The sequence below is a fragment of the Alexandromys fortis genome, unplaced genomic scaffold (genome assembly GCF_014885135.2).
Source record: "Alexandromys fortis isolate MF-2015 unplaced genomic scaffold, M_Fortis_MF-2015_v1.1 scaffold_267, whole genome shotgun sequence".
Taxonomy (NCBI): domain Eukaryota; kingdom Metazoa; phylum Chordata; class Mammalia; order Rodentia; family Cricetidae; genus Alexandromys; species Alexandromys fortis.
Genome location: NW_026068157.1, coordinates 571,464 through 585,926, shown reverse-complemented (window position 1 = coordinate 585,926; position 14,463 = coordinate 571,464). Strand labels below are relative to the sequence as shown.

Below are 14,463 nucleotides of genomic sequence, written 5' to 3'. Positions count from 1 at the left end.
TGAGTTTGATCCTGAGTACCCACACAGTAGGAGAGAACCAAATCCTCCGGGTTGTCTTCTAACTGTTACATTTTGGCCTTGGCATGCACACACCTACCACACATTTACCCAATTTCCCAGACACACACAGTAGAAAGAAAATGCTATTTTAGCTGGACGGTGGTGGTGCACGCCTTTAATCCCACCACTTGGGAGGCAGAGGCAGGCGGAGTTTAAGGCCAGCCTGGTCTACAATAGCTAGTTCCAGGACAGGCTCCAAAGCTACAGAGAAACCCTTTTGAAAAACCAAAAATAAGGGCTGGGGAGATGGCTCAGTGGTTAAGAGCATCACCTGCTTGTCTAAAGGTCCTGAGTTCAATTCCCAGCAACCACATGGTGGCTTACAACCATCTGTAATGAGAGATCTGGTGCCCTGGCCTGCAGGCATGCATGTAGGCAGAATGCTATATATACAATAAATAAATAAATTTAAAAAAGAAAAATCAAAAATAAATAAAAATAAAAAAGCAGAACTTTCCATTTCCCTGAGTCTTTGTGAATGTTAACCTTTAAGATGTTGACTCAGCAAGAACAATGGCACTGGGTTTCGATCCTACTGCACGTACTGGCTTTGTGGGAGCCTAGGCTGTTTGGATGTCCACCTTACTAGACCTGGAAGGAAGTGGGAGGTCCTTCAACTCCCCACAGGTAGGGAACCCTGACTGCTCTTCGGGCTGACAAGAGAGGGGGAGTTGATTGGGGGAGGGGAAGGGGGAGGGAAATGGGAAGTGGTGGTGGGGAGGAGACAGAAATCTTTAATAAATAATTAATTAAAAAAATTAAAAAAAAAAAAGAAAAAAAAGCCAGTGATGGTGGAAGAAAAGAACTGGGTCCTGCAAGCTGTCCCCTGACCTATACACACAGCGAACACACACACACACACACACACACACATGCACACATGCATGCACACACGTGTGCACACACATAAATACAAAATTAGAGATATAAATGATGTGTCAAAAACTTCTAATGAGATTCATAGTAAGTATATGACTGTTTTAATGTCTTTTGTCAATTAAATGCATGTGTCCTTTTCTCCTAAAAAAAAAAAAAAAGATGTTGACTCAGGTCCTGAACAATTACCCACACGTATGTTTTGACTCAGTCCCTGGGAAACGGGTTCAAAGTGACCCCTTACCTCATCTGATCTGGCAACCACTCTCCAGCTAATTATTGGTAATAGCCCTTTTGAATAAGCCAATCATAATAGTCAAAGAACAACCCCCAGACACTTCCCCCCCACATTGCTTCTGTGGCTTTTTCCTTTAAAAGTAGCCTGTAGTAGCAATTCGGGGTCTTTCTGGCCTCTAACGCTGGAAGACCCTATCATGACAGAATTAACAAAAATCCTCATGCTTTTACATCAGCTGTGGTGTGAGAGGTGGTCTCTGGGAGCGACTCCTCCTTGGTGTTTGGACTCTAGGGTCCAACAAAATCACAGGCAAGTATGGCCATACCTGACTGGAAGTTGAGAGTATGGAGTTTATATATCTCAGAAAGGAAAGAGCAGATGGATGGGAGAGAGAGCTCTGTAGCCCAGGCTGGCCTGAAACTCACAATGTAGTCCATGCTGGCATGGAGTTTATGGCAATTCTTCTGCATCACTGTCTTGAATGCTGGGACTCTAAGTGTGAGCAACCACACCGGGCTCACCATTCCCAAATTTACACGCTCAGGCTTAGGTTCATTTCCAGTACTGAACTGCATATATGGCACTGTTATTATTTTATCTTGGAAACGTATCAAACTGACCCTGAGGCCCCTAAATCTCCTATCCTTGCAGCCTTCAAATGATCTAGTGACCCTGAAGTCCGAGCCTCTCTGGAGGCTGTTTTGAGCCACGAAACATCTAGGGCAGTAAGGATGGATGATGGGATAAATAAGATGAATTCCCCACGAAGAATGTTAAGCTTCATTTTCTGTCGCCAGCTCAGAAAACCATCTTGGTAGGAAGTATCTGAAAAAGACAAACCAAAAGAACAGCTGAGCAACAGGACCCACACAAAGTTGCACGAACCCTAAGATGGGCAAATCTTTTTCCCTCCCAAATTTCTCCGGATGAACAACAGCAGTCTTACCCCTGTTCCTAGGTCCTCCCCCACAAATTCCGTCCTCTAGATGTCCCCGCATTTGAGGGAAACTGTGACCTTTGAGTGCCTTTCACACTAGGTGTGCCTTTTACTCTAGATGCGCTCCCCATTTGGTCGGACAAGTGGGAAAAAATAAAAAAAAAACTACATTACCCAGAAGACTATGCTGCGCGCGGGCCCAATAATAGACCAGAACGGAGTGCACTCCCGGTTACTCGCCGCGGAAGCCATTTGCCTCAGCGCATCGGTTCCCAAGTTATCTGAACATCTGGAATCTAGGATCAGTTTCCAAGCCTGTGGCGGGATTCAAAAAGGACTGGAACGTAAAACTCTTCCCCGGAAGCCCGCACGACCTTGTGAGGTCTGGTCCTCCTGAGGACCACAACCTCTCAGTCTCGCCCTAAGGACAACGGTTCGGGCAGGTTCGTCATTTCCACGAAGATCCCGAGGTCCCGAGTACAGCCGGTTTCCGTGGTCACCCGGCTAAGGCCGGAGGCGCTTTGGGAGCTTCAGCCGAGGCCTGCAAGGCGCTCGATTTCCCCCACTCCCCCCAAAAGAGTCTAACTATGGCGGCCTGGAAGGACCACCGGCAGGTTAGTGGACTGTGAGCTTTAAATCATTGATCAGGGAACCGAGAGGGCTCCCTGGGTGGAACTCTACTGTTGTCATTCTTTTGGGGCCACGGGTGCTTCCGAAAGAAGCTCGGTTTGAACTGGAATTTCCGAAAGGAAGCTGCGCTAGAACGCCAGTGACTGTGGAGGGACTGGAATGTTGCGGGTTAAGAGCCTGGTTACTAATTATCTTGGGCAATCTTTAGCCACCTATAGCAGAGGTTTCTCCACTGGGCTCTAACCTACCTGCCTGAAGTGAGTGTATTTGAAAAGTTATCGTTATTTATGTCCTTTGTTCTGTTTCTTAAAACTCTTGGAACAACAACAACAAAAAAAAAAATCAGTAAAATGACATTTTGCCGGATGGTGGTGGCACACGCCTTTAATCCCAGCACTTGGGAGGCAGAGACAGGTGGATCTCTGTGAGTTCGAGGCCATCCTGGTCTACAAGAGCTAGTTCCGGGACAGGCTCCAAAGCTACACAGAGAAACCCCTGTCTTGAAAAAAAAAAGAAAAAGAAAGAAAAGAAAACAGGAAAAAGAAAAAAAAATCTTTTGGAACATGGCATTTGGGTTAGCCTAAATCTGAGTTCCAGGACCATGGATAGCTTCCGAATCAACTCTTTTCCCACCTTTGAGGTGAGAGCCGTGTTTTTCTTTGTCATAGGTAGGTAAGCCGTTGCAAGAGTATGTGTTGCTTCCTCTATGGTGTCAAGTCATACTTATGATTCCTGCTGTGCTGTAAGGATCCACCAAGACTGACCAGGCGTCTGTGTAGCAATACTGGTTTAAGAAAGTCACTGAAGGTTAGGGTATTCTAGGTAGGGAGGCGTATCTGGTATTATTTATCCTAGATCATCATGTTCCCAGTTTTTGAAGTGTCCTAACATCAGGACTGTCAGAATCCTACAAGGAAAAAGGTAGACGTCTCATTGTGAAATTCCCCTAGGAATCTAGGAGGCCTAAGAAAGGTCTAGACCACATGGGAAGCTGGTCGGGACGTTGTCTCAAGTAGCTGCCAGTACCTTTCTTGTTGTTCTTGTATTTTGACAAGATCTTACTGTGTCGCCCAGGCTGGCTTCAAATTTGGAATTCCTTATCAGCTCCCCTAAAGCTGGGATTATGGGTGTGAACTTCCACAACCAACTCAGGTACATTCGTTATGAAGCCAGCTATAAACCTTGCTTTGTCTAGCCATGTCAGAGGGTGTTTTTCAGAGGTGGTTAAATGGGTTTGTCAGAAAAAAAAAAAAAAGAGTGGAAACATTCCACAAACTCCCAAATTTTTAAAAAATCTTCCTTAAATGATAGCGTGTATTAGCAGAAAGGTATGTGCACGTGAGTACTGTACCCTTGAAGGCCAGAATAGGCCATGCGAAGCCTGGAGCTGGAGACACTGCGGGGGGGGGGGGGGGGGGGGGGGGGGGGGTGCTGGGAACCAATCTCAGCAGCCCTCCAGCTCTGCATCTTGGTTTTGAATAAGCTTGTTACTTTAGATTCTCCTTGCGATTAATGGAGTGTCAGAATTACTCTTACAACAACCTTAAGCCAGTGTGCCATCCTTGCCTGCGGTCTATGATGTGTGGCCCCTGGTGAGCTGGCCAAGGTCCTTTAGCTTCCGGCACTCACTGTGATGTGACGATCTGATGATGGTGACCGCAGAGGCTGTGGGAAATTAAGAGCATTTTCATAGTGAGCATTGGAGACTTTCTCTTTTAAAAATTCCTGTTGTCGGGGCTGGAGAGATGGCTCAGTGGTTAAGAGCACTGGCAGATCTTCTAGAGGACCCAGGTTTAATTTCCAGCACCCGCATGGCCGCTCACAGCTGTCTGCAACTCCAGTTCAGGTGGATCTGGCATTCTCATAAAGACAGACAGGCATCAATGCAGGTAAAAACATCTGTGCACATAAAAATAAGTAAATTTTTAAAATTCCTGTTGCCAGATAGAAATGCTTTGTTTGTACAGTTTTTAGTGTGTATGCATGCGTGTGTAAGGAGATCAGAGGACAGCCTACAGGAGTTGTGAAGCCACGTTGGATTCAGTGAGCCATCCTGGCTGCCTTGAAAGCAGTTGCTGTGAGCATCATGGAGAGGCTCTGCTCCTGCCTGTACTGTGTCCCCTTCGTGTCTTCATTCTTCTCTTTTCCTAGACTCCTTGCTGTCCGCATTTCATAGTCTATGTGTTTTTGTTGTCTGTCCTTCTGACTTTGTTTGAGGCAGTAATCTTTTTTATTTCCTGAAACAGGGTTTCTCTGTAACTTTGGAGCCTGTCCTGGAACTAGCTAGCTCTTGTAGCCCAAGCTGGCCTCGAACTCACAGAGATCCTCCTGCCTCTGTCTCTCAAGTACTGGGATTCAAGGCGTGCGACACCACCGCCTGGCTGAAGCAGTCATCTTTTCACCTGTATTTATTTATTTATTTTTGTTTTTTTACTTTATTTATGGGGTATGTGTGTGTGCCTGTATGTAACAGCCTGAGTGTGGAGGACAGAGGACAGCTTTAGGGCGTCAGGTTCCCTTCCTACCATGAGTTCCAGGTGTCGAACTCAGTGGGCAAACTTAGCAGCAGTGTCCTAACCACTGAGCATCTTGCCAGCCCAGTTCTTTTGTTTCTTTTTTGCTCTTGTTTTTGAGATAGAATCTCATGTAGCACAGGCTGGCCTTAAGTTTGCTGTGTAGCCCAGGCTGGCTTTGAAATAGTAGCAATCTTCCTGCCTTCAGCCTTGAAGTTTTGGGGTTAGAGGTGTGAGCTGTCAGCCTCTGATCACTCTTAACACGGGACGCTTCTCTCCTTACACCTCTGTGTTCTCCAAGCATTATCTCCCTAACCTTGAAACCCACCGTGAAGCATAGGTAACCTGTGTGGTTTGGGCCTTTATTGCTCTTAATCTGTTTCAGTGAGGCAGAGTCTAGTTCCTCTCATTGAACCTCAAGGCTAACACTGTACCTGTTTGACTTGGCAAGGTGTCTCTGACCTTTGAAGATGTAGCCGTGGCTTTCACCCAGGAGGAGTGGGGGCAGCTGGACCCTGCTCAGAAGATTCTGTACCAAGAGGTGATGCTGGAAGTCTCTGGGTTCCTGGTGTCTCTGGGTAAGGCTTTCTACTCTACTTTAAAAAATATTTCATTTATTTTGTATACATGTGGTATACATATGTTGTATGTGGATCAAAGGGCAACTTGCAGAAACTAGTGCTCTCTTTCAACCATGTGGGTGCTAGGAATCAAACTCTGGTTGTCAGGCTTGGTGGCTAGCAACTTAGCCATCTTGCAAGCCCCCATCCTACCCTGCCCCACCTTTTTAAAAGTAGGATCGTCTCACTCTGCAGCTCAGGCTGACCCAAAATCACGCTATGATCTCAAAGCCAGCCTAGTCTACAAAATGAGTCCCAGGATACCCAGACTGTTACACAGAGAAACCTTGTGTCAATACCCCCTCCCAAAAAAGGAAAGAAATGAAAAAAATAAAAAATACATTACATTTTAAAATGTTTGCATGCACACATGTATGCATGCTTGCTACAGTGTGTGAAGGTCAGAGAACAAGTGTGGGAGTTGGTTCTCTTCCTTCCATCATGTGAGTCCCAGGAATCAAACTCAGGTCCTGCCGCAGTTTTTTGTTTGTTTGGTTTTGGTTTTTCTTTTTTCTTTTTTTTAATTGATATTTATTGAGCTCTACATTTTTCTCTGCTCCCCTCCTTGCCTCTCCCCTCCCCCTTCAACCCTTCCCCAAGGTCCCCATGCTCCCACTTTACTCAGGAGATCTTGTCTTTTTGTACTTTCTACTTCCCACGTAGATTAGATCTATGTAAGTCTCTCTTAGTGTCCTCATTGTTGTCTAAGTTCTCTGGGATTGTGTTTTGTAGGCTGGCTTTCTTTGCCTTATGTTTAAAAACCTCCTATGAGTGAGTACATGTGGTAATTGTCTTTCTGTGTTTGGGTTACCTCACTCAAAATAATGTTTTCTAGATCCATCCATTTTCCTGCAAAATTCAAGTTGTCATTATTTTTTCTGCTGTGTATACTCCATCGTGTAAATATACCACATTTTCCTTATCCATTCTTCAGTTGAGGGGCATTTAGGTTGTTTCCAGGTTCTGTCTATGACAAACAAAGCTGCTGTGAACATAGTTGAGCACATGTCTTTGTGGCACGATTGAGCATCCTTTGGATAGATACCCAAAAGTGGTATTACTGGGTCTTGAGGAAAGTTGTTTCCTAATTTTCTGAGAAATCGTCACACTGACATCCAAAGGGGCTGTACTAGCTTGCATTCCCATCAGCAATGCAGAAGTGTTCCCTTTTCCCCACAACCTCTCCAGCATAAGTTGTCATCAGTGTTTTTGATCTTGACCATTCTTACAGGTGTAAGATGGAATCTCAGAGTTGTTTTGATTTGCTTTTCTCTGACAAAGGATGTTGAACATCCTTAAGTGTCTTTCAGCCATTTTAGATTCCTCTGTTGAGAGTTCTCTGTTTAGGTATGTACTCCATTTTTTTTTTAATTGGATTATGTGACCTTTTGGTGTCCAATTTCTTGAGTTGTTTGTATATTTTGGAGATGAGCTCTCTGATGTGGGGTTAGTGAAGATATTTTCCCATTCTGTACTCAGTTTTGGCAGCAGTGCCTTTACTGACTGAGTGATTATGCCAACCAAGTATCGATTTCTGATGAACTGTTTAGTATGGAATAGCAAACTTACAGCTTCTGAGTTATGTTTCACCTTTTTTGTGTAGATGGGAGCAGCTTCATTCCAAGGTCAGGACCAAATCCTGTGAGATGGAGGGTCTTTATCTTGTTTCGTCAAATCCTGTGAAATGGAGGGTCTTTATCTTGTTTTATCAATATCTTTGTGTGCTTTTTTGTTCTCCCTGAAGGGTGTCCTGTTCCCACACTGAAGCTACTGGAACAAGGGCAGGAACCATGGGCAGTGGCAAAGTCCCTCTCCCAAAGCACCTGTTCAGGTAAGAATCCAGGAGGAAGGGCCTGGAGGTCGGACAGGGGTCTCCTGGGAAGCTTTTTTTAATTTCTATGTCTGTGAGTACATGCCACAGGCGTGTAGGGCTGGCAGAGCAGGAAGAGGGCACCGGGTCCCCTGCGGCTGAAGTTACAGGCCACCATGAGATGCCTCGTGTGAGTGCTGGGAACTGAACTCAGATCCTTTGAAAGACCAAGTGTTCTTAACTCCTGAGCCATCTCTCCAGCCTGCTGGAATATTTCTTAGTGGAACCCTGTGATCTGGCCCTTCTGATTCCCCAGCCTTGTCCCATTTGTCCTTGCTCCTGGGAAGGAGTCAGGTTCGTAAGCTGCTCTCTTGGGACCCCTTTGTGTGCTTGAACTACCCTGGCTTCCTTGTCATGAGCTCTGATAAAACAGCATGACCAAGCAACGTAGAGAAGGAAGCGTTTGTTTGCCTTATGCTTAATGAGGGATAAGAGTCCATTAGGCAGGGAAGTAAGCTGGCAAGCAGCAGAGTTGGCACCTAGAGAAGGAAGCAGAGAACACACTGGAAATGGCACAAGACACTTGAAACCTCAAAGCCTGCCCCTAGAGGTGTGCTTCTTCCAGCAATGTCACACCTCCTAAGTCCCCCTAAACAGTGCCACCGACTGGACACCACATATTCAAAGCCTATGGGGGACACTGCCCTTTTAACCACCACAGTAAGTGTGACTAAGTTAGCATTAACTTCCACGTCAAACTCCAGACTCAGTGGCTCAGCATGCTAATACAGCAACACATGTGTGGACAGCTGGGACCGTTGTGTCATCAACCTGTTGGCTCTAAGGTTGTCCTGCCATCTTCTGACAGACCCCCAGATTGCAAGAGGAAGAGATATTATACCCTCTTCCAGGAACACCAGTTCTGTTCTTAATTTATTTTTTTAAATGTGATAGGTGTTTTGCCATGAGTGTTGATCAGCTGTAACTATAATTACAGACATTTGTGAGCTGCCATATGGGTGCTGGGAATTGAACCTGGGTCCTCTGGAAGAGCAGTCAGTGCTCTTAACCACGGAGCCATTTCTCCAGCCCCTTAAAATTTATTTCTATTTTATTGGTGCTTTGCCTGTATGTATGTGAGTGTAAGGGTGTTGGATCCTGGAGTTAGAGTTGTGAGCTGCCATATGGGTGCTGGGAATTGAACCCAGTTTCCCTGGAAGAGCAGTCAGTGTTTATAACCTCTGAGCCATCTCTCCAGTCCCCCAGTTCTTATCTAAAGAAGTAGGCATTTGGTCTACTCGGGGTCCATGGGGCTGGGATGTGTTACTGCCCTATGTGTTCAAGAAGAGCAGACCTTTCTTTATCAACACCTATTACTAGCCTGCACCCAGTCTGTCCCTGGAAATTGGTAGCACTCATTGACCATTGGGTTCCATTGGAGAAAATATAACCACCTGATGTGTTGCTGTATTAGCATCAACGTCTGAGCCAGAGGGGATGCATCTAAGGCTTAATTGCTTACTGTTCACTGAATGCTTTGAAAGTTGTAATGCACCTGTGTAGCCATGTGGAGGAGGGGTCTGCATGGCCTGTTCTCACATTAGTCCTCTGATGTTCCTCTCACTTCCTCCCGGACACTGAGGGTAAAGGTGTCCTTCCTTATTCTCCCAATTTCCACCCTCAACTCTGTTTTACCTACTGCCCTTTCCAGTCTTCTGTTCATGAGAGGCCTTCTGACATAAAAGGCAATCCCTTGCCCATGTCTTCCTGAATAATCTGCTGTGCACGTGTGTGTGTGTGTGTGTGTGTGTGTGTGTGTGTGTGTAAATTTACTATTAGAAGTGGGTAGCACATGTGTGAAGGCCGGAAAACAACTTTGTGGGGTTGGTTTTTCTCGTTCCTCTACCAAAGATTGTATTCTCATCTGGAAGAACAACCAGCAATATTTTACTCTCTGCACCGTGTCTCTAGCCCAAATGAAGCCTTCTTGGTTTTTTGTTTATCTATATTTGAGACAGCGTTCTCTATTATGTAGCCTTGACTGTCCTGGAACTCACTCTGTAGAACAAAATGGTCTCAAACTCCCAGAAATTCACCAGCTTGTACCTCCCGAGTGCTAGGGTTAACGGCATCCACCACCATGTCTGACTGTCCAAGCCAAACCTTTTAATCATATAATCTGCTTTTCTTTCTCCTCTCCCCGCTCCCCATGAGACAGGGTTTCTCTGTCTGTCTGTCCTGGAACTAGCTCTGTAAACCAGAGCTGGCCTCGAACTCACAGAGATCCTCATGACTCTGCCTCCCAAGTGCTGGGATTAAAGGTGTGCCACCGCTGCCCAGTTAGTTTCTTTCTTGTATAGCTGTGTCTTTCCCTGAGTCATCTCTTCTGTGTAAATTGCTTGTGGGCCAGAAGTACTTATTTGGAAAGAAAAAAAAAAAAAAAAAACACTTATTGGTTTTAATGGTAGGAATCCATAATGAATTTCAAAAGGAATTCTGGACACCTCTGGGACTTGAAGGTTACTTCCTATGGTGTTGAACAAAAGCTGAGGCATCCGCAGGTGCTTTCTTTCTCGTCACATATTGTGTGTCTTCCTTGGGGACAGTATTAGGTGCATCACCTACAGGAATTCTACTTCAAGGTGTTAGTCTCACTCTGACAAGCCACTTGCGGCCTGTAATTCTGAGAACGACTCCATGAAAGGCCCTCCTCTAGCCCTGACCCAGTCTTCCCTCGAGATCTCCCTTTCACAGCATTGGAATCCAAGGACCAGGAAAAAGACTGCTAACCTAGGCTTTGGAGATCGTACAGCAGCCAGAGAGGCACTGTTTTTATCTTCTTGGGCGTGTGTGGTCATGTGTTTTCAGTAGCATGGTTTTGGTTTTTTCTGTGTTATTTCTCACAATCCCTGTTGTGTGCTGAATTTGTTTTAGGTGACAGTGGAAAAACCAAGGCCATAGGACCTACCACATCTAAGCCACAGCTGTTTGAGGCAACCTCATTCCAGGAACAGTCAGCACCAAGAACCCCAGAAGGCTTGCAGTGGGTGCCAACCAAAGGCCACGATGATGCATCGGAAGTTCAGGAAAGGCTCTGCATACAAGAGACAGAGGCCCAGGAGGAGAAGCTTTCTGGGAAAATGAGTCCTATACCAGATGATGTAGGGACAGCTGAGGAATTGTGTCCAACGCTCATACAGGAGGAAGAGGAAATGGTCTTCAAATGCAGAGACTGTGGGAAGGCGTTTAGTAAGAAAAACCTTCTTGCTTCACATGAGAAAATCCACTCTGGAGTAAAGCCCTATGAGTGTACAGAATGTGGGAAGACCTTCATAAAGAGCACCCATCTCCTTCAGCACCAGATGATCCACACTGGGGAGAGGCCCTACGAGTGTCTGGAATGTGGGAAGGCCTTCAACCGCAAGTCCTACCTTTCCCAGCACCAGCGGATCCACAGTGGGGAGAAGCCTTATACGTGCAGCGAGTGTGGGAAGGCCTTCACACACCGCTCTAACTTTGTCTTGCACGGCAGGAGGCACACTGGAGAGAACTCGTTTGCGTGCACAGAATGTGGACAAGTCTTTCGACACAGGGGCGGTTTCCTTAGGCACTGTGTCAGTCATGGTGGAGAGGACCCGTACGAGTGCTTTGAGTGCGGACAGGTCTTTAAGCACAGGTCCTACCTCATGTGGCACCAGCAGATGCACACTGGGCAGAAGCCGTACGAGTGCAGTGAGTGTGGGAAAGTCTTCCTGGAGAGCACAGCCCTGGTCCACCACTATGTGATCCACACCGGGGAGAAGCCCTTTGAGTGCCTCGAGTGTGGCAAGGCCTTCAACCACAGGTCCTACCTCAAGAGGCACCAGCGCATCCACACTGGGGAGAAGCCGTTCGTGTGCAGCGAGTGTGGGAAAGCCTTCACCCACTGCTCTACTTTCATCTTGCATAAAAGAGCCCACACTGAAGAGAAGCCCTTTGAGTGCAAAGAATGTGGGAAAGCCTTTAGCAATCGGAAAGACCTCATTCGCCACTTCAGCATCCACACTGGGGAGAGGCCCTATGAGTGTGCCGAGTGCGGGAAGGCCTTTGCCCTCATGTCTGGTCTTACGAGGCACAAGCGGATTCATAGTGGGAAAAAGCCTTTTGAATGTATTGAGTGCGGGAAATCCTTCTACTGGAGCACAAACCTCATTCGCCACACCATCATCCACACTGGGGAGAAGCCATATAAGTGCAGTGACTGTGGGAAGGCCTTCAGCCGCAGCTCATCCCTCGCTCAGCATCAAAAAATGCACAGTGAGAGAAACCATGCCGGTGTGTCGCATGAGGGACCTCTCACAACCGTGCACACCTCAGTTACCCTCCAAGAACTCCTTCTAGGCAAAGACTTCTTGAATGTAACCTCTGAGGGAGATCTTTTGTCACAAGAAACAAATTCCTCAGCATCTGATTGTTTATACCAAAGAGAAACTCCACAAGTGTCTTGATCATAAAGAGAGAATAAAAAGCTCCTGTCGCAGAATCTTCTCCATCATCCGAAGACCAACATCAGCAGCAGACCCAATTTATAGCTGTATTTTCCCTGAAGCTTTACCCAGGAAAGAGACCCATGGTTTGGGGCTTTGGAATTTTGTTTTGTTTTCGCATAGGAAAAGCTTCAGCTGCATCTCTCTCCTAGTTTACACTGCAGTGTTAGCTCAGGAATTGGTTTACAGAGGAACAGATGTAAACAAAAATAAAAACAGGTCTCTTCAGACCTCCCTGCCAAATCTCTGACACTTCATTATTGATTCCTTAGCTTATTTGGAGTTAGGTGGGTGTTTCAGAGGTACAAGGCCTTCCGCCCTTTTTGTGTCTTACGTATTCATTTGTTGCTGTTCAGTTACTACCAGAGTTAGCTGGGAACAAGCCTGTAAATGTGTGTTTGTTTTTGTGTCTTAAGATAATTTCTTTATTCTTGAGATCTATAGCTTTTATGAGGGGGCATTTGAGTCATAAAAATATTTCCTATTTAAGGGAATGAGGATCCATAAGTTTCCTAAGTATATCTGTATTTTTGAAAATCCAATAGTTTTTTCTTAATTTTCTTTACCAAGATGTATCTTACTATGTGTGTGTAAGCCTAACTGCTGAGCCATCTCTACCCTTTAATCATATAAATACACAGCGTTCTCATAGCATACAGCTGAAATTTTTGCCCTTTTTTGTGGGATGCAAATCATAAAGCCTGTGTTTTCAGCTGACTCAGACATTTCTCAGGGTAAAACAAAATGCAGTGGGGTTGGGGAACTCTTGTGAGATAGCTCAGTGGTTCAGAGCAATTCTAGAACACAGCGTCCCCTCTCCCAACAAAGCTTGTCCTCAGGTCTAGGGATATCATTTAGGGGTTAAGTGTTACTCATGTAGGGTTGGGAGTTGGGGTGGAAATTATGTCAGCCCAGAGATCTCCTTGAAAAAAAAAAGGGAAAATTGGATGGGATAGTAGGCAGATTAGTATGAACTTACACTAATAATTCTGAGGAATAGAGTGAATACTTGTAAACTATTATTTATGGACAATTTACATTTGTATAAATTTATAGGTTCTTTTTTTTTTTTTTTTTTCGAGACAGGGTTTCTCTGTAGCTTTAGAGGTTGTCCTGGAACTAGCTCTTGTAGACCAGGCTGGCCTCAAACTCACAAGAGATCCACCTACCTCTGCCTCCCGAGTGCTGGGATTAAAGGCGTGCGCCACCACTGCCTGGCTGATTTATAGGTTCTTGTATATTGATACAAGTTCAAATTATATTTGTGCTCCTATTTCTGTTTACAATATTTGTACACCTATGCAGAGTAATTTTGTCAGATTGTATGCATGTGCGTTTCTACCTCTGCTTAAGATATTTTGTATATTGATATAATTTTAGGAATAGTTATCATATTACATTATATATTTCTACCTCTGATCAAGATACTTAATACATTGTTTACATTTTGAGGTCATTGTCCTCATTTACTGTACAGTTGTTTAAAGATTATTTAATATTCTGACTTGGTCTTCACTTATTAATACGTATTAATATAATACGTATTAAGTATATTATAGGTCAATAAGTCATTCGTGTTTGTCATACTTATAGTCAGACTAATTAGGTTCTTCAGATACATAGAGATTGTATTCTGCATAGATAGGTAATTTTCAACCACTTCAAAGAGCTGTAGAATATGACATTTAAATAACTTAGGGTTCTGTTGACGTGAGACAGGATTGCTCCTGGCAGCACCAATCTATTCCTGAGAGAGTGTTGAGCACCAGGCACTCCACTTGGAGTTTGTTTTCTTCTTGGCACAATTGGCCTTTGGGCGAGGAACTGCCCATGCCTTGGCCACTGACAAAGTGCACAGTGTCTGGACTGGACAAGTAGGATACAAGAAGAAAGACTGCCAAATCTTGCCAAGACAGGGTAAGAGGGTTCTGAAAATTTTCCTGCCTCTGAAAATGGTCTGTCAGTTACTCTAGGCCTTAGCCAAAGATGGTTGCTTCCACATTGCAAAATGACGTTGAGTGATTGCCCAGGTAGCAGCCAGTTAGTTGTCTCTCTCATCTAACACACATTTTGGAAGTTACTTCATTGCACTTCCTGCCTACTCAAGTAATATTATTTCCCTTCTCACACCTTCGATGGGGTTGAAGATTAGTCATAGTTACCGTCCTCTTATGATCTAGCTAAGCCCTTTCTCTCTCTCTCTCTCTCTCTCTCTCTCTCTCTCTCTCTCTCTCTCTCTCTCTCTCTCTCTCT

General features: G+C 45.1%; 1 protein-coding gene across 1 annotated transcript; it reads left to right on the top strand.

The window, feature by feature from the left end:
• Window positions 1-2,365: 2,365 nt before the first annotated feature.
• LOC126491654 (zinc finger protein 264-like) lies at window positions 2,366-14,457 on the top strand. Its single transcript, XM_050127460.1, has 4 exons — window positions 2,366-2,725; window positions 5,706-5,832; window positions 7,619-7,705; window positions 10,619-14,457. The coding sequence occupies exons 1-4, from the start codon at window positions 2,699-2,701 to the stop codon at window positions 12,169-12,171; spliced, it is 1,794 nt and encodes a 597-aa protein (XP_049983417.1). The 5' UTR covers window positions 2,366-2,698; the 3' UTR covers window positions 12,172-14,457.
• Window positions 14,458-14,463: the final 6 nt, after the last annotated feature.

Coding starts and splice junctions, on each gene's coding strand:
- LOC126491654 (XM_050127460.1), top strand. CDS start 2,699: ATGGCGGCCTGGAAGGACCACCGGCAG. Junction 2,726..5,705: donor CCTGGAAGGACCACCGGCAG/GTTAGTGGACTG, acceptor TGACTTGGCAAG/GTGTCTCTGACCTTTGAAGA. Junction 7,706..10,618: donor CTCCCAAAGCACCTGTTCAG/GTAAGAATCCAG, acceptor AATTTGTTTTAG/GTGACAGTGGAAAAACCAAG.